This window comes from Portunus trituberculatus, chromosome 12 (assembly GCF_017591435.1).
Source record: "Portunus trituberculatus isolate SZX2019 chromosome 12, ASM1759143v1, whole genome shotgun sequence".
Classification (NCBI taxonomy): domain Eukaryota; kingdom Metazoa; phylum Arthropoda; class Malacostraca; order Decapoda; family Portunidae; genus Portunus; species Portunus trituberculatus.
This window is the reverse complement of record NC_059266.1, coordinates 7,237,339-7,257,338: the sequence shown is the minus strand read 5'-3', so window position 1 is coordinate 7,257,338 and position 20,000 is coordinate 7,237,339. Positions and strand designations below refer to the sequence as shown.

Genomic DNA, 20,000 nt, shown 5'->3' with positions numbered 1-20,000 from the left:
CTTTACACTTTTGCCTTATCTTAGTCTTCGAATTTAGGAAGTTTTAAATTATTTTGGTTTAGTAGAGATGCCATCGTGTGTGTGTGTGTGTGTGTGTGTGTGTGTGTGTGATTTATTTATTTATCTCCAGTATCAGTTTTCCTTTGTTATCTTCTACGATCTCACAACCCATTAATTTCCTGAAGCCTCGCCTTGCCAAGTGTGGTGTAGTACTCTCTTGACCCATCCGGCCTTCCAGCTCCGCCACACCCACCCAGCGCCCACCACTACCGCCACCACCCACCCACACCCACAGCCCGCCACGTCTGAGTATTATGCAACTCGTATATTGGATGAAGTGAACCAGACATTATCGTGTTTGTACGAGTGTATGTGTGGCGGTGAATGGCGGGCGATGTTCACTTGTCCTCAGGGTGACACGCCCCCTTCGCCCTGAGCGCCGAGAAACGCTGTAAGTGAGGCGGATTGCTGGGGAAATAAAAAACAAAACCAGACGGGGAGGAAGCGAGGGCCACCTGAATATTAATCCCAGAGAGGGTTAGAGGGGCGGCGGGAGGTTAGTTTAGCGAGGGTTTCTTTGTCTAGGCGGGTGGCTGGCTAGTGTTCATCGCTGGAATGCCGTGGCCCGTGTAGGTGCTCGTACAAGGGCGGAAGGTCCTCCATCAATGGATGAATCAGACGAATTTTTACAGACTCCCCCAGCCACCCCCACCCGCGGCGCGTTACCAGGCTGTACAAAGATTTCCAAATGCATCGCTCGTTTCTATATTATAAAGTCGTTTAACAGCCAGCCGTGGTGGCAGGGCTGGACTGGCTGGTAGGGGTGGCGGCGTTATCTACCCGTCCCCCTCAAATGGCAAGGGTAGATGTGAGTGTCGTGACGTGTAATCAGTCTTTTTAACACCCCAGAAAGCACGACGCGATAAGACCAGCCCTCCGCGGAGTGCCTCCCAGCCTCTGACGTCACGCGCTTGCCACCGCTGATATCCTTTATCTCTCCCAGCCTCCTCGCCGCCTGTTGGAGCTCGCCAGACCTTCCCCGGTGGTCACTGAGAGGTGCTTTCAACGCCTCGAGACAGGGGCGGCAGGGAGGACAGAATAAGTCAAGGGGCGGGGAGGGCGGCGCGGTGGCAAGGCGTGTGTGGCGCGAGGTGGCAAGGATATGCGTGCGCAGACGAGCATGGGAAGTCACTCTTGTTTTGGGAGTATCGATTTTTGGCCAGTGTTCAGTTGGATACTGTTCATGCCACGAGTGGAATATGTATCTTAGTGTTTCCCCGTGATCTTGTCGTCTGCAGCTGTGTTACTGAGGCCGCCTTCTCCCCTCCACCACCATGACTAAGGACAGACTTGCCGCGTTGAGAGCAGTAAGTATATGCCTTTGGATGCTGAGTGGCTGTCAATATGGCCTCGTCTTGTGCCACCCTCTCCACACACACGCCCGTCTTGGTGCCACCACACCCCCGCCACACTCTCACTCACCCTATCCACTCTCACCGCCCACACTGTCACACTACACCCTAACCTTCTTCATTCACCCTATTGCTTCCTATCTGCCACCCTACACCACACCTATTCAGTTTATCCACTTGTACCGTCACCTTGTTCCGCTGTACCACCCCCCCAATGCGTGACCGTGTTCCAGATTCATGGTTCTCCACCCTACTCCACTTTGTTGCCTCCACACTCCACTCCAAGCTACTCCTCATGTATATAATGTGTCTCTTCCTCGTCTCCACTTATGTCTGGTTCTCTCAGTGACACGCCTTTCCACATTACCTCCACTTACTTCATTTTATCCCACGCCCCTTCTCTCTCTTGCTCTCTCTCGCTCTCTCCCCACTCTCCCTTGCATTACCGGGTAGAGAGAGAGAGAGAGAGAGAGAGAGAGAGAGAGTAGTGTGACAAGAATGAAATACCGTTTATCTATACCAGAAATTCTTGTCTCCACACCGTTTTCCTTCATCCTTCTCTTCTCTTCCTTCCTTCCTTCCTTCCTTCCTTCCTTTCGTTTCTTCTCTGCTTCCTTTCATGAATTCATCCCCTGGTCAGCTTTTTCCTTCCTTCCTTCCTTATTTCCTTCCTTCCTTTTTTCCTTTCCAAATTCACACCAAATACATCTCCTTTCTTACTTCCTTCCTTCTTCTTCCTTCTATCTTCCTTCTTCCTTCTTTTCTTCCTTCTTCCTTCCATTGCAAATTCACACCTTATACATCCCTTTTCTTCCCTACTTCCTTCCTTCCTTCCTTAAATGTTTTAAATACTAACCTAAATCAATCCAAACTATAAAAAAAAAGCAAATTAAAGAAAACGTACGCCAAATAAATTGAAACCATCCACAATGCAAACTGGAATTAAGCACGACACGAACGGAAGGTTAAGAAAGGAAGGAATGGAAAGGAAAGGAAAGGAAGAGAAGGAAAACAGAGAGAAAATAAAAAAAATGACGTACTTCGGGGAAAAAAAAAGAAAAAGGAAAAAAAAAAAAACCTCATTATTTTATTTTCCCTGTTAATTCTCAAGGTGTTGTTTGTGTTGCGTTTTGTGAAGGGCTAAAAATACACTTTGGCGAGGTTTGGTGGCAGGACAATTGAGTGTTTGTGGCGTTGCTGTATTGATCACGTTGTTGTAGTAGTTCAAAGCGGCCACTGTGAGAGAGAGAGAGAGAGAGAGAGAGAGAGAGAGAGAGAGAGAGAGAGAGAGAGGTGGGTGAGTGAGTGGGTGGCATAGTGCGAGTGGTTGATGAATCTGGAAGTGTTTAGCGAGTGAAGGTTCTCTCTCTCTCTCTCTCTCTCTCTCTCTCTCTCTCTCTCTCTCTCTCTCTCTCTCTCTCTGATTTAGTGTTTTATTATGTTTTTTTTAGAAGAAAGAACAGTTGATTTTGAAAGAAAAGAGAGAGAGAGAGAGAGAGAGAGAGAGAGAGAGAGAGAGAGAGAGTGGGTGAGTGGGTGGAATAGGGCGTGTGGTTGATGAATCTGGAAATGTTTAGCGAGTGAAGGTTCTCTCTCTCTCTCTCTCTCTCTCTCTCTCTCTCTCTCTCTCTCTCTCTCTCTGATTTAGTGTTTTATTATGTTTTTTTTTTAGAAGAAAGAACAGTTGATTGTGAAAGAAAGGGTAAGAGAGAGAGAGAGAGAGAGAGAGAGAGAGAGAGAGAGAGAGAGAGAGAGAGTGAGTGGGTGGAATAGGGCGTGTGGTTGATGAATCTGGAAATGTTTAGCGAGTGAAGGTTCTCTCTCTCTCTCTCTCTCTCTCTCTCTCTCTCTCTCTCTCTCTCTCTCTCTCTCTGATTCAGGGCTATTATTAATAAATTTTTAAGAGAAAAAAACAGTCAATTTTGAGAGAGAGAGAGAGAGAGAGAGAGAGAGAGAGAGAGAGAGAGAGTGGTGGTGGTGGTGGTGGTGGAAGCTCTCTGAATAGTGTGGTGGAGCGTGAATGTGGCAGTGGAGTGTAGCTGAGAGAGTTAGTGGAGGGTGGATGAATGGAAGGGCTGGTGGTGGTGGTGGTGGTGGTGGTGGTGGTGGTGAAGGAGGTAGATCAAGTTGCTTTTCTGCCCCACCTAGAGAGAGAGAGAGAGAGAGAGAGAGAGAGAGAGAGAGAGAGAGAGAGAGAGAGAGAGTGAGTTTATCGATACCAGTGATAAGGACATGAGAAAAGAACTGAGGTAGTAGTAGTAGTAGTAGTAGAAGTAGTAATGATAGTAATAGTAGTAGTTGTAGTAGTAGTAGAAGTAGTAGTAGTAGTAGTAAAGGCGAGAGAAACGAGTATAATAGTAAAAGTAATTGTAGTAGCATTATAGTAGTAGTAGTAGTAGTAGTAGTAGTAGTAGTAGTAGTATGGTATTTGTGATTCCCATTTTTTTTTCACAATTTGCGTGCGATAAGTCATGACAGTATACCTTTTGAGTGCATGCGTGTGTGTGTGTGTGCGTGCCTACCTACCTACCTACCTAACCTAACCTACCCTACCCTACCCTAACCCTTCCCTACCCCTTCCTTTCCACTTTCCTTCACGCTTTCCAAAAAAAAAAAAAAAAATACAAAAAAAACACAGATCAAACATTTTTAAAAGCTATCAACTCTTATTTAAACCCCAAAAAAATCAGACGTTATGAATCTTGACGTATTTTCCTTTCACCTTCCCTTACATAATGGAGGAAAAAAGATAAAGGGTTGGAGGAAAAAAAAATTAACCCCTTCGATCTTACTGATTTTCCTCACGCTAACCTGCACGCTAATATAATGGAGGAAAAAGACTAGTGGAGGGGAAAAAAATAGAAGTTACCCCGTGATTCTTATAAATTTTCCCTCACTAACCTTCCAGTTGATATAATGGAGAGAGAGAGAGAGAGAGAGAGAGAGAGAGAGAGAGAGAGAGAGAGAGAGAGATTAGCCGAGGGAGAGATTGATAGTGGACGAAAAGGAGGGAAAAAAAGCGTGAATAGGGAGAACTGAGAGGGAAAAAGGAGGAAAATGAAAAGATAAAGGAAAATGAGAAGGGTTGAGAGGAAAATAGGAAAAAATTGAGAGGAAAGAGAGAGAGAGAGAGAGAGAGATGCTTCAATCTTAATCATTTTCCCTCTTCTAATCTGGTGAAAAGGGAAAAAATAAAGAAAAACAAGACTAGGGAAAAAAAAGAGGCTAGCTGGAAAAAAAAATAACTTAGAAAAAGATGAGAAAATGTGTCTTAAGGGGAAAAAGGAAAAAAAAAAAAGTATACAGATTAAGGAAAAAAGATGGAAATAAGATAGCTAGACAAAAATAAATAAAAGGGAAAAAGGGAAGCTGGAAAAAAGGAAAAAAAAAAAAATTGTGTTGGTTCTGTAAAGGTCAGGTCAAAAGAGGTCACAAGTACATTAAACTCTGGTCTTATCTGTGCCGGCAAAGGTCACGTGACTGGTGCTGGGTCGACTTCTGCTGTGTGACCTTGTGTGTGTTGTGGGGGTGATGAGAGGGTATTTGTGTGTGTGTCTGTCTGGTTAGCTCTCTCTCTCTCTCTCTCTCTCTCTCTCTCTCTCTCTCTCTCTCTCTCTCTCTCTCTCTCTCTCTCTCTCTCTCTATCTATTCATCCTCTAGCTCCTTCATCCTCCTCCTCCTCCTCCTCCACCTCCACCACCACCACCACCACCACCACCACCACCACTACTACTACTACTACTACTACTACTATCTCCGTACATCCGTTTAAAATTTCCCCCTGTTTCCTCCACCCCCTTCTTCTCCCCTTCTCTCTCCCCTCATCCGCCGATTCTTCCCCTCCCTCTCCCCTTCTCCCCATTCCCCACTCGGTAAGTGTGCGTGGGTGGTAGTGGGTATATTTGAGACCACGCCCTTCTCTTTTCCTTTCTCTTCTTTTTTCTTTTCTCTTCTCTTCTCTTTCTCTTTTCTTTTCTCTTTTCCTTCTTCCCTTCATTTGTCTCTCTTGCTATTCATCCTCTTCTCTTCTTTATCGTCTCTTGTCTTCTCTTGTCTTCTCTTCTCTTCTTTCCTCTTTTTCTTTTTCTCTTCATTTCTCTCTCCTTGTTCCCTCGTGCTACTCATTCTCTTCTCTTCTCTTTCTGTCTCCTCTCTTTCTCTCATCTCCTTTTCTTTCTCTTTCTTCTTTCCTTCCGTTCATTTTCCTTCTTTTTATCTTCTCTTCTTATTTTTCTTTTGTCTCTCTCTCTGTCTCCGTTTCTCTAATTTATTTTTTTCTTCATTTTCCTTCTTTTTCTTTCTGTTTTCCATGTCTCCTCTCTTCCCTCCTGGTGTTCCCTTTTCCTCTTCCCTCTTTCTCTTCCATTTTTCTTTTCCTTTCCCCTTTTTCCTTCTCTTTTCCTTCTTCCCAATTCTTCTTTCCTCTTCTCCTATCTCAGTCTCCTCTCTTCCCTCTCGGTCTTCCCTGTTTTTTCTCCTCCTCTTCCTCTCTTCTCCATTCTCTCTTCCCTTTCTCCTCTTTCCCCTTTTTCCTTTTTCCCTTTTCCCCTTTTTCCTTCTCTTTCCCCTCTTCCATTTTTCTTCCTCGTTCTCTCTTCCCTTTCTCCTTCTCTTTCCCATTTCCGTCATTCTTCTTCCCTTTTCTCTTCCCTATTCTTCTTTCTCCTCTACTCTTTCTCCTCTTCTCTTTTCTCCTCCTTTTTCCCTTTCTCCTTCTCCTTCCCCTCTTGCCCATTCTTCTTCCTCTTCTACATTCTCTCTTCCCCTTTCTTCTTCTCTTTCCCCTATTCCCTTTTCTCCTTTCCCCTCTTCACCATTCTTCTTTCCTCTTCCCCTATCTCAGTCTTCCCCTCTTCCTCATTCTTCTTTCCTCTTCCCCTTCCTCAGTCTTCCCTCTTCCCCTCTTCCCTATTCTTCTTCTTCTTCATTTCCTTTATTAGTGGAATTTCTGGACCCTCTTAAGAGTTCGTGAAGTGCCTCTTGTTTAGACTCAAGTGAAAGGAGTCTTTATTTCTGTTCTTATTTTTTTTTTTTCCCCTGTTTTTATTCACTTATTTGTTTTTATTTGTGGTTCGAGTTATTTCGGAGTTCGGTTGTGTTCGGCTCGGTTTTTTTTTTTTTTTTTTTTTTATTTTCTTCTTTTTGTTTTGTGGTTCGAGTTGTTTCGGAGTTCGGTTGTGTTTCGGTTCCGGTTTTTCTTTGTTTGGTTTATTTTTTTTTTATTTCTTTTTGTGTGTGGTTCGGGTTATTTCGGAGTTCAGTTGTGTTCGGTTCGGTTAGGGCTGGTACCCAGAAAATGGAGAACACCTCAATAGAAAATTCCTTCCTAAAAAAAATCTAGCACAGAAGAAAATAAAGAAATAATATATAGTTTTTGGAAAATAAGAAAAGTAGAAAATTTAAATAATAATTAGTTTCAGCTAGAGACTCGGACAAAACACAAACCAAAACACATCAGGAAGTGCCGATATCCGAACTACACTTCCGCATGTCAACTGAACTGAAACGGTTTGGTTTATTTATTTGCATATTTACTTTTATTTATTTATTTATTTATTTTTATTAATGGATCGAGTTAGTTTCGGGTTCGGTCGTGTTCGGCTCCATTGATTGAGTGATGAAGCAACAATGAATCGTGTATTATTATTATTATTTTTTTCTATTTATTATTTTTTTTTCCAGTCACCATAAAGGAAAGTTATTGATTCTGGAGGAGATTAGTCACACGGTCAACCAACTTAAAATTCTACTGCTTTTTTTCACTTAGTTGTAAAGAAAATGAATGTGATTTAACTCTACACATCTGACTGTGGGAAAACCTTAGTAACTTGTCGAAAGAAATAGAACTGTAATTGTTTTTTTTTTTTTTATCACATGTATATACAGTAAAGAAAAACACAAAAAAACAGAGGTTAGGTTAGGTTTGTATTCTTTAAAGGTCCATAGCAGATCACACAGCCACACCTTACTGTCCCTCTCCGCTCCCTCTTCAGCCCCTCGACCTTATGCCCTCCTGTTTCCCTTCTCTGCATCTAAAACCCTCTTATTTTTTCTCTCTTTTATCCCCTTTTATTTATCATGTTTGTTTTGGCACACATTGTTTTCTCTCGTGTCTTCTATCACGGTTCTAAATCTTCTGTTCTGACGTCACTATATCCATAAGTAAGTCTTTTTTTTTTTTATGTTTCCATCTTGTCTTCTCTCAACCTTATGTCTCTGTCTCTCCTATTCATCATCCCTTTCCTTCTTCCTTCCCCTTATCTTCCTTCTCTCGTTTTCTTATTCATCCCTTTCTTTCTTCCTTCGCCTTATCTTCTGTCTTATATGCCTCCTTCACCATGTCTTCTTTCCTGTCCTGTCTTTATTTTATGTCTCTCTCTCTCTATCTCCCTTTTATTCATCCCTCGTACTCATCTCTTCCTTCTTCCTTATCTTCTGTCCTGTCTTCATCCTACTTTCTTCTGTCTCGTGTTCTTTCTTCTATCTTATTGTTTTCCCTTCGTTCTCTCTCCCTCTTCCTCCTTCCTTCACCGTATCTTCTGTCCTGTCTTCATCTGAGTCATGTTCTTTCTTTTATCCTCCTCTTTCCTCTTCCTCCTTCAAATCTTCTGTTTCGTTTTTTTAATCTTCTTTTTGTGCATCCGTGAATTCTCTCTCCGTGTTTCTCCTTCGCCTTACTTGTTTCTCTTCCTTCTCTCACCTCTTCCTCTTCTATTTCTCCTGTGTCTCTTTTATTTATTTATTTATTATTTTTGTGTGTATTATTGAATCCTTTCTTGGTCTTCATTTGTTTCTCTCTTTCTTTTACCTCTTCCTTCTTCAAATCTTGTGTCTTTTCTCTTAGCTCTTTCTCCTCTTCCAAATCTTCTGTGTCCTTTCTAATCACATCCATTACTGCATATATAAACCTTCTTCTCTCTTGTCTTTCTGTCTCTCCCCGTGTAGATCTATCCCTAGCTAGTTCTTGTATATTTCCGGTCTCTCCTGACTTACACACACCACCTCAGTCACGACGCAAGCTTTTATAAACCCTTCCTAGTTCTTCCTCTCTTCTCCCTGGTACTGTACGTCCGTCTGCAACATTCTCCCTACACACACACACACACATACACATACACACACACACACTCCGTCCCTCCCTCCCTACACTCATTTTGTCTTTCTTTCACGCTGATATGAGTCAATACACGAGTAAAAAACACACACACATTCACACAAACGCAGTCAACCACAGGAAAAACGCCTTCGAACACACTCAAACGCACGAAAGTACACAAAAATGCACTCAAACATTCGAAACACACCCAAAACTCACTCAGATTTGCTCAAAACAAGAAAATACATCAGAAACACACTCAAACACTCTCAAACACACGAAACCACACTCAAAACACTCAAAACACACCCAGATGCTTCCACCACACACTTAAACATACCCATTACGCCAAAAACACCGCCAGGACTCCCATCAAACACCTTACCCTTCCTGTCACGCTAATACCAATCAATACACAAGGAATCATACACTAACAAGATACAACCAAGTGGGATTAAACCTTGTAATTTGAAACGCTTTGATCTCTCACCACGACTATTTCCAAAGGCTCTAGTAGTTGAAGGTACTCATGTTTTGAAGTTGATCATAAGGAGAAACTGCCTTGAAAACCTGACTAATCGTTTATGGGGACTTGAAAAACTGTCATGGTGATATAATAATACTTTTTTTTTTTAATATATGGCCAAAAATCTTGTATACTACTACTACTACTACTACTACTACTACTACTACTACTACTACTACTACTACTACTACTACTACTACTACTACTACTGTTTTCTCAAGGCCACGTAGATGACTCGACTGGTAGAAATGTTAATCTTTTACTGTTACTCTTGAAAAAATGTTAAGAATTGTGTGTCGTTTCAACTAGTCTTTGGAAAGCAGTGGTGTGTGTGTGTGTGTGTGTGTGTGTGTGTGTGTGTGTGTGTGTGTGTGTGTGTGTGTGTGTGTTTGCTAAGGACAACACTCACTCCTTATTGTATTAGTGTCCCGTTTCCGTTTATTTATCCTCTCTCTCTCTCTCTCTCTCTCTCTCTCTCTCTCTCTCTCTCTCTCTCTCTCTCTCTCTCTCTCTCTCTCTCTCTCTCTCTCTCTGAATTGTAGCAGTAGTGGTAGTAGTAGTAGTAGTAGTAGTAGTAGTAGTAGTAGTAGTAGTAGTAGTAGTAGTATTAGTTTGTATAAGATTTGTATTATGAAACTCGCATGAAAATCGTTGTTGTTGTTGTTGTTGTTGTTGTTGTTGTTGTTGTTGTTGTTGTTGTTGTTGTTGTTGTTGTTCATTACTGTTCCTTCACCATTAATATATAAAAATTATGTGAATAACTTCCCTTTGTTAATAGTTTTATGTATTAGTACCATTATTACTACTACTACTACTACTACTACTACTACTACTACTACTACTACTACTACTACTACTTAATTTTGAGTATGGGACGTTTTCATTTTCCCTTTCCTTTTCATGTTTTTCTTTTTGTTGCGTGTTGTTTTCTTTAGTGTTTGTGATATAGTTAGTCTTTGTTTTCCGGCAAACTTTGGAGGCCTGAGGGAGGACCGCGGCATCCATATTTTATCTGCCTGGGAGAGAGAGAGAGAGAGAGAGAGAGAGAGAGAGAGAGAGAGAGAGAGAGAGAGGCGGGGGAATCTTGTGCTTTTACGGCTTCATATCAACGTTAGTAGCATAAAGTACGACCACTACTACTACTACTGCTGCTATTACTACTACTACTGCTACTACTACTACTACTACTACTACTGCTACTGCTACTATTGCTACTACTACTACTACTGCTACTACTACTACTACTACTATCTGTACTTCTGCTAGTATGCAAAACCACCACCACCTTCTCCTCCTCCTCCTCTTCTTTCTTTCTCTTCTCTTCTCTTCTCTTTTCTTTTTTTCGTTTTCTCTTTCTTCCTTTCCTCCTTCCTTCCTTCCTTCCTTCCTTCCTTTCTTTCTTTCTTTCTTTCTTTCTTTCTTTCTTTCTTCTTCTTCTTCTTCTTCTCCTCCTCCTCCTCCTCCTCCTCCTCCTCCTCCTCCTCCTCCTCCTCCTCCTCCTCCTCCTCCTCCTCCTCCCTCCTCCCAGGTAGCACTAATAACCTGTAGACTAATTAAGCGACTCAGATTAGGTCAGGTCAGGTTAGATTAGGAAATTGTTCAGCATCCTCGTGTGCAAACCAGAGAGAGAGAGAGAGAGAGAGAGAGAGAGAGAGAGAGAGAGAGAGAGAGAGAGGGTAGCTTGCCATGGTGGTAGTGGTGGAGGTGGATGTGGGAGGTGGATGAGTAACGATGCAGAGGTGAAGGTGGAGGAAGTGGAGAATGAGAACCGGTTTGTGGAGGTGATGGTGGTGGAGGTGGTGGTGGATGGAGAGAAAGTTAAGGTGGATGGAAGTTAGGAAGCGAAGATGTGGAAGAAGGATGAAGGAACAAAGACTGGAGGAGGAGGAGGAAGAGGAGGAGGAGAAGGAAGAATACATAGATATAAAGATAAGGAGGAACAGATAGTAGTAGTAGTAGTAGTAGTAGTAGGAGGAGGAGGAGGAGGAGGAGGAGGAGGAGGAGAAGGAAGAATACATAGATATAAAGATAAGGAGGAACAGATAGTAGTAGTAGTAGTAGTAGTAGGAGGAGGAGGAGGAGGAGGAGGAGGAGGAGGATAAATACATAAATAAGAGATAAGGAGGAATGAAAACAAAAGGAGGAGGAGGAGGAGGAAGAGGGGGAAGACAAAAAAATATGTATTGCTGTTGAGCAACTGAGAGAGAGAGAGAGAGAGAGAGAGAGAGAGTGAGAGAGTGAGAGTGAGAAAAGAAAGGAAACACTATTAATAAAAGAAAACTTATTATGGAGGAAAAAATATTGAAGAGAGAGAGAGAGAGAGAGAGAGTGTGGTGTGGGGCGGGGAGTAGGGTGTGGTGGGGTGTAGCAGCTTCCGTCACAGGTGTGTACAGATAATTAGGGTGTAGTAACCTTGGCCTGATTCACTGACCCTCTGTGTGGCGCAGGTGTGGTGGTGGTGGTGGTGGTGGTGGTGGTGGTGGTGGTGGTGGTTCAGGTGAATTCCACACTGGTAAAATCAACTCAGGTAAACTCAAAATTTCTCTAACTTAACGTAATTTGATCTAACCTAACTAACATTATTCTCAACCTAACCTAACTTATCCTATCCCATTTTAACTTAACCTAACCTAACCCAACTAACCCCTCCAGTACTGAGACGCATTTTAATCATATTTAGGCAAGATTACACGACTTCATTTGCATTAGGAAGAATCTACGGAGGTCAAAAGATTCATGGCTAGAGTCTTCACTATTTTAATCCCCACACAAGATTTCGGAGGTATATAAAAATCGCCAAATCTTAAGCAGAATGAATATGAAAACGCGTCATGGTACTGAAGGTGTCAAACTAACCTAACCTAACCTAACCTATCCATACCTTTACCTAAATTGGCCTATTCTACCTTATTTTAACCTAACGTAACCTAACCTAACCTAATTTTATGGTGTATCAAGTGTTTCTGTGTGTTGTGGTCGTTTTATGTTCAGTTACAGTGTTTCTCAGGTGTTGCAGTGACTTGAGTACATATGGGTGTGAGTGGGTGTTTCCTTAACGTGTTGCCCTGGTGTTGGGTGTAGGCAGACGAGTTTTTACGGTGTTTGTGGTGTTGTGGTAGTGATTGAGGCCTTCTGAGGTGTTGTAATGGGTGTATTGGTGTTGTCGAGGTGTTGTGAAAGAAATGATTGGTGTTGTTTGGTGTTAATACGTGTTGAAGTGAGGAAGGAAGACCAGGGTGTATTTGTGGTGTTGTCCGGTGTTGTAATGATGGAAAATCTTGATGTAACCGGTGTTGTATGATGGACAAAAGCGTGGGTGTTGATGCGAGGTGTTGAAATGGGTACGAGGAAAGTCATTGTTGGTGGTGGTGGTGGTGGTGGTGGTGGTGTAAGGAAGTTCCAGTGTGGTGTTCATTGATCGAGGGGTGTTGCAGAGTTAATGATGAGAAAGTCTTGTTTAGCTTGAGTCAGTCACGCACGCGCGCGCACACACACACACACACACACACACACACACACACACACACACACACACACACACACACACACACACACACACACACACACACACACACACACACTCTCTCTCTCTCTCTCTCTCTCTCTCTCTCTCTCTCTCTCTCTCTCTCTCTCGTTACTTTTTCGTACATATATCTACTTTTTACAGAGAGAGAGAGAGAGAGAGAGAGAGAGAGAGAGAGAGAGAGAGAGAGAGAGAGAGAGAGAAACAAGCCAAGTAAACTCTAATTTCAAGAACAGTATGACATGTTCACACACACACACACACACACACACACACACACACACACACACACACACACACACACACACACACACACACACACACACACACAGGAAGAGAGGGAGAGAGAGTTGTGTTAGATTTAGAAAAGGAAGAAGGAATGGAAGAAAGAAAATGGGATGCAGAAAGAGAACCAGAGAAAATACGAATGTTTGATAATAACTACTTATAACAAGCGTTGAATAAAGAAGAGAAATAAAAAAAAAATGGATGAAAGAAAATGAGATAGAGAAAAGAAGAGAAAAATACGTAATAATAATGTTGAATAAATACGAATAAAGAGGAAAAGAAACATAAAAATATTTGTATATGTATGTATATATGTATGTATGTATGTATGTATGTATGTAGGAATAGCCTTTTAATAGCAGGTGTATATATTCAAGGTACTGAGCAGGTAAGTAATGGAATACCTGGCCAGTCTTTACCTTGAGGGGCAGAACAGGTGAGCAGGTGATTGAGAGCAAGGTTAATGAAGCAGGTGGTAATTGTGAAGACGATTGCAAGATAGTGTACCTGGCTGGCTCTCTCTCTCTCTCTCTCTCTCTCTCTCTCTCTCTCTCTCTCTCTCTCTCTCTCTCTCTCTCTCTCTCTCTCTCTCTCTCTCTCTCATAAAAAGTGGATATATGAACGAAGGAGCAACTGAGAGAGAGAGAGAGAGAGAGAGAGAGAGAGAATGATCAAAGGTAAAAATAATGAATAATAAAAAGGAAATAAAGAAAATGGAGGAAAACAAGAATATGAATGGAACACAAGAGAAAATGAAGGAGATGAAGAGAAAACGGGAATAAAAGAAGAGAAAAGAGAAAATATGAGAAATTGAAGGAGATGAAGAGAAAACGGGGGATAAAAGAAGAGAAAATAAGAGAAAATGAAGGAGACGAAGAGAAAACGAGAGATAAAAGAAGAGAAAATGGGAATAAAAGAAGGAAAAGATAAGGAAGAAAAAGGAAGTAGGTGAAATTGAAGAAATAAATAGAAAATAGACGAAAAAAAAGTAGAAGGTGAGGTTGTGTTGAGTTATAGTGAAGTTATGAAGGTCTTTTGTGTAAGTATCCTTTGTGGTGTTGTTGTTGTTGATGATGATGATGGTGGTGGTGGTGGTGATGGTGGAGGTGGTGGTGGTGGTGGTAGTGGTGTGTAATTTTTATTTGTCTTCCTTTTCTCTTATTTTCTTCCTTTCTTCCTTCTTTCTGTCCTGTTTTTTTTTCTTCTTTCTTTTGCTTCTCTTTCTTCTTCTTCTTCTTCTTCTTCTTCTTCTTCTTCTTCTTCTTCTTCTTCTTCTTCTTCTTCTTTGTCTATCCATCAGTCCATCCATTCATTATAACAACAACAACAACAACAACAACAACAACAACAACACTACTACTACTACTACTACTACTACTACTACTACTACTACTACTACCACCACCAGGTAACGCTGCCGTACACAAATCAATGAAGTAGTAGTAGTAGTAGTAGTAGTAGTAGTAGTAGTAATGATGGTGGTGGTGGTGATGGTGGTGGTGGTGGTGGTGTTTTAAAGGGCTGTAGTGTACTAATCGTTAACGTGTGTGTGTGTGTGTGTGTGTGTGTGTGTGTGTGTGTGTGTGTGTGTGTGTGTGTGTGTGTGTGTAAATCCTTGGTGTGGCGTTGTGGTATGTGACGGAGTGTATTTTGCGTGTAATCTTGACGTCACACTTCCTTCCTGTGTGTGTGTGTGTGTGTGTGTGTGTGTGTGTGTGTGTGTGTGTGTGTGTGTGTGTGTGTGTGTGTGTGTTAGTCAAGAGGAAAATATGCATACGTATTTGTTCATATTTATATACATAGTCAATTTGTCGTGTGTGTGTGTGTGTGTGTGCACACACACACACACACAGGGCACACACACACACACACACACACACACACACACACACACACACACACACACTCTCTCTCTCTCTCTCTCTCTCTCTCTCTCTCTCTCTCTCTCTCTCTCTCTCTCTCTCTCTCTCTCTCTCTCTCTCTCTGGAGGATATAAAAGAAAACACCAAACATAACAATTATCTCTCCAATCAGCCTTTCTTTTCCTCTCTCTCTCTCTCTCTCTCTCTCTCTCTCTCTCTCTCTCTCTCTCTCTCTCTCTCTCTCTCTCAAGTCGAAGGGGAGAAAATATCACAGTAGGCATTTCTCTCTCTCTCTCTCTCTCTCTCTCTCTCTCTCTCTCTCTCTCTCTCTCTCTCTCTCTCTCTCTCTCTCACACACACACACACATCTCGATGCCTAGCCCAATCTTTCCGACCCTCCTCCTCCTCCTCCTCCTCCTCTTCCTCTTCCTCTTCCTCCTCCTATCTTGGACCAGGAGGAAACAGAGGCTTTCTCATCTTCCTTCCTGAGCATTGAAGAGGAGGAGGAGGAGGAGAAGGAAGAGGAGGAGGAGGAGGAGGTACAGTTGGAAGGTTGGGAGTTTATATCCACAGTAGAAGAGAGAGAGAGAGAGAGAGAGAGAGAGAGAGAGAGAGAGAGAGAGAGAATATTGATGGGAAGTATTGGTCTCAGGGGAGTATAACAATGACCATCCGGAAGTCTCTCTCTCTCTCTCTCTCTCTCTCTCTCTCTCTCTCTCTCTCTGGTAGACCGTTTGTTTATATGACTATCTCCGTCCCTCTCTTTTTTTCTGTCTCCCTTTTTTTATTTGTTTTCAGAGAGAGAGAGAGAGAGAGAGAGGGAGAGAGGGAGAAAGTGTGTCCTGGATAATTTAGTAGTAGTAGTAGTAGTAGTAGTAACAATAACAATAACAATAACAACAATAGTAATAATAATAACAATAATAATTCCTATGTGATTTAAATACAACGTGTAATTAAACACAAACAAAAGAAGAATAAGACGACAAACTAAAGGAGGAAGAAGAAGAGAGGAGGAGGAGGAGGAGGAGGAGGAGGAGGAGGAGGAATCAAAAGGGTCCGGAGGGAGATTGGAGGGGTGAGAGGAGGGGAGAGAGGGGACTGAAGAGGCGAAGGGAGTAGATAAGGAGAGAAGGGAGAGGAAGAGGGAGAAGGGGAGAGAGAGAGAGAAAGAAAGAGAGAGGAGACGCGATAAGCTATTCTGAATATCTGCCTTGGCTGACAGACAAGAAGGAGGAGGAGGAGGAGGAGGAGGAGGAGGAAAAAGAAGAAGAAGAAGAAGAAGAAGAAAATTATTGGGTGCTAGAGGAAGATAAAGAAAAGAACGAAAGAAAGAAAAGGAATGAGGAGGAGGAGGACGAAAAGGAAAACGAAGAAATTGGGAAGGAAGAAGAGGAAAAATAGAAGGAAAAGAGAGAGAAGATATGAATAAGAGGAGGAGGAGAAGAAGGGGAGGAGGAGGAGGAGAAGGAAGAAGAAGAAGAAGAAGAAGAAGAAGAGGAAGAGGAAGAAGAAAATTATTGGATGGTTGAGGAAGATAAAAGAAAAGAATGGAGGGAAAAAAAGAGATGAGAAGAAGGAGGAAGAGGAGGAGGAAGAAGAGAAATGAGAAGAGTTACAGGTGGAGGAGAAGGAAAACGAAGAAGAGGAAAAATAGAAAGAAAAGAAAGGGAGAGAGAAAATAAGAAGAGGATGAGGAGAAGAGGAGGAGGAGGAGGAGGAGGAGGAGGAGGAGGAGGAGGAGGAGGAGGAGGAGAATATAGGTAGTAAAAATAGACAAGAATATGCATCAACAAATAACCATATATTGACTCTCTCTCTCTCTCTCTCTCTCTCTCTCTCTCTCTCTCTCTCTCTCTCTCTCTCTCTCTCTCTCTCTCTCTCTCTCTCAAGATAAGACCATATTAAATACAAGTTTGCCGGCAGGTGTGTGTGTGTGTGTGTGTGTGTGTGTGTGTGTGTGTGTGTGTGTGTGTGAAGGTGTGGGTGGCAAATTACGTCATAACCTGTAACCATGGCAACGAGAGAGAGAGAGAGAGAGAGAGAGAGAGAGAGAGAGAGAGAGAGAGAGAGTGGGGGAGGATTTCTTTATTATTTCAGCCTACCATTTATATTCCACCTGCTTCATTCTCCCTCTGCAATTTTCTGTCCTCCTCCTCCTCCTCCTCCTCCTCCTCCTCCTCCTCCTCCTCCTCCTCCTCTTTACGTGTATGTGTGTGTGTTAGTATATATTTAATTGCTTCCTACAGATCTCTCTCTCTCTCTCTCTCTCTCTCTCTCTCTCTCTCTCTCTCTCTCTCTCTCTCTCTCTCTCTCTCTCTCTGTATTGTTTTTTTTTTATTGTATTTCTCTATGTATTTCTCTGTCTACTTGTGTATTTATTGTGTTTATCTATTTATTGCTCTTCTTATCTATCTATTGGTGTATTTATGCATTTACTCATCTCTTCAACTCACCTGTATGTTGTCGCCCTTGGCCGTTGTTTTTCCTTTGTGTTCTCCAGCGTTCCTTCATTCATCCTCTTCTGTTCTCTATCTCTCTTTCACCAACCCTCTTTATCCTTCTTTCACTAACCTTCATCTTTTCTCTATCTTTCTTTCACTAACCCTTTTTCTTCTCTTTCTTTCCTTCATTCACTCTCTTCTTCTCTCCCTTTCCTTCACTAACCCTCTTCTTCTCTCCCTTTCTTTCACTCTTTCTCTTCTTCTCCCTTTCCTTCACTAACCCTCTTCTCTCTCTCTTCCCTTCACTCACCATCTTCATCTCTCCAGCGTTCCCTCACTCACCATCTTCCTCTCTCTCTTCCCCAGGCGCAGAGTGATGAAGATGATGTCGGACCTGACGATGTTGCCGTCAATGTGGATGGCAACGTCGGATACATGGATGACTTCTTCAACGAGGTGAGTACTTTGAGTCACCACAAACTCATCACATTCATCTGCAAGTCGTCATATTCATCACAAACTCATCACATTAATTTGCAAGTCGCCATATTCATCACAAACTCATCACTTTCATCTGCAAGTCATCATATTCATCACAAACTCATCACTTTCATCTGCAAGTCGTCATATTCATCACAAACTCATCACTTTCATTTGCAAGTCATCATATGCATCACAAACTCATCACATTCATCTGCAAGTCATCATATTCATCACAAACTCATCACTTTCATCTGCAAGTCATCATATTCATCACAAACTTATCACTTTCATCTGCAAGTCGTCATATTCATCACAGGCTCATCACTTTCATTTGCAAGTCATCATATTCATCACAAACTTATCACATTCATCTGCAAGTCATCATATTCATCACAAACTCATCACTTTCATTAGTCAGCGCTCATTTTTTGTATATGTCTCTATTCTGTCACTATTTTCCATCTCTTAACTCATAAAATCCATCACAAAATCATATATTCACCACTGAGTCACCATATCCACTCACCAAGCCACCGGTCATGCCTTTTAACCCCTTCAGTACTGGGACACATTTTTGCCTTGAGATTTCTGTACGATTAAACCATTTTATTTACATTAGGAAGGGTCTATTGAGGTCAGAAGATTAATGGTCACAGTCTTCACTATTTTAATGAATATGAAAAAGTGTCATGGTACTGAAGGGGTTAAGAGGTAGGTTTCAAGGCATTTGTACAAGACTTTCGGCTAACTTTTATTATCTGTAAGGGAACTGGCAATCAAGTGGGCATTTTTATGTATTTATGTATTTATTTTTTTTTCCTTGGCTAGCTGTCCCTCTTGCATAAAAATAATCACACAGTTCACTCAGTCATCTGTAAACCAACATGTGCGTGTTACCTCACCTGTGAGTCATCTTAGCTTGCTCATGTGTCGCCTTTAACCCCTTCAGTACCACCACGCGTTTCCATATTCATTCTGGTGACTGTCTGGTGATTTTATACAGCTTCAGAAACTCATGTGGGGGATTAAGATAGTGAAAACTGTGGCCATTTATCTTCTGACCTCCATAGACCCTTCCTGGTGTCAATAAAATGGTCTAATCTTACACAAATCTCAAGGTAAAAATGTGTTCCAGTACTGAAAGGGTTTAGTGCTTTATTCAGAAATGCTTCCCTCTCTCACTGCGACCATTTTCTAAGACCACAGGGACCATCAGCCGAGTTCTAAAGAGTATTTGTCCTGTTGATACTGCAGAAAACTTGTTCACATGTCACAAGATTCACAGAAACACCCTTAAAGACCTGTGTCACTTCAACTAGAGAGAGAGAGAGAGAGAGAGAGAGAGAGAGAGAGAGAGAGAGAGAGAGAGAGAGACAAAAAACACACCCATGCAAACACAGAGACAAACACCCCACACAATCTTTCACATTTCCCGCCTTTTCAGTGTGTCAGGTGGGCAGGTAAAGGTGTGAGTGTCAGGTACTAATGAGTTTATTGAGATACGCCCAGGTGTGTGTGTGTGTGGGGGGGGGTCTTTGTAGCTATGGCCGCGGTGGTGGTGGGTGTTGTTTACTGGGTTTTGTTACGTTAGAGAGAGAGAGAGAGAGAGAGAGAGTCGGGTTTCATTTACAAGTAACAAGTCATAACATTCAATAACGTTATAATTAATGAAAACGTCTTTACAACAATGCATTATTCCAGTGAAGGGTGTGTAAATAACTCCTGTATTTCTTCATTTATCCCTTCATTGTCTGCTCTGACGTCACATAAACAGGCTGGAATTATTATCTTTATCGATTCATTTACCTATCATTTAATTTTTCACCCGTATGCACACAAATAGACTTAAATTATATGTCTATCTGTCAATTCTTCTTTCTAATCCATCCATTCTCGTATTTATTGACTTTTTTTGCGACTCTGTATCTTAAAGCCTTCCATTCCACGTCCACTCTTTCTATCTCGCCAGTTGAATAAATAATTGCTTCTATATTATTCAAATCGTGCTCTAATATCCTTTTTCTACCCTTTTTTAATTGCATTTACTGACCATTTATCGAGTCAGTACCTCAACACACCAGTCTATGTCCAGTTTCTTCCTGCTGTGTTAGTCAATTAGGCCAGTCACAGTTTATTCATTATTTAAACCGTGTCTTTCTCTCTGTTCCTTAGAATTACATTTATTGACAGTTTTGCGCATCAGTCAATCCTTCAAAACTGCGCTTCACGTCTTAATTTCCTCTATATGTTCCGCTCTACGTCTAATTTCTTTCTATTGTGTTAGTTATATAAGTAAGTTACAGTTTAACCCCTTGAGTACGGTGACGCGTTTCCATATTCATTCTGGTTACTATTTGGTGATTTTC

General features: G+C 41.8%; 1 protein-coding gene across 6 annotated transcripts in view; it reads left to right on the top strand.

Annotated features, from left to right (window-relative positions):
- The first annotated feature begins 1,092 nt into the window (after positions 1-1,092).
- The window catches only part of LOC123502737 (syntaxin-1A-like), an 83,240-nt gene continuing 64,332 nt past the window's right edge, over positions 1,093-20,000 (top strand). The window contains exons 1-2 of one of the 6 annotated variants that reach the window (XM_045251963.1): positions 1,093-1,367; positions 17,518-17,607. In XM_045251963.1, the coding sequence (XP_045107898.1) occupies positions 1,335-1,367; positions 17,518-17,607 (123 nt within the window). In that variant the 5' untranslated portion in view covers positions 1,093-1,334. The remainder of the gene's footprint in view (positions 1,368-17,517; positions 17,608-20,000) is intronic. The other 5 variants (XM_045251967.1, XM_045251966.1, XM_045251964.1 and 2 more) reach the window with 5 other exon arrangements.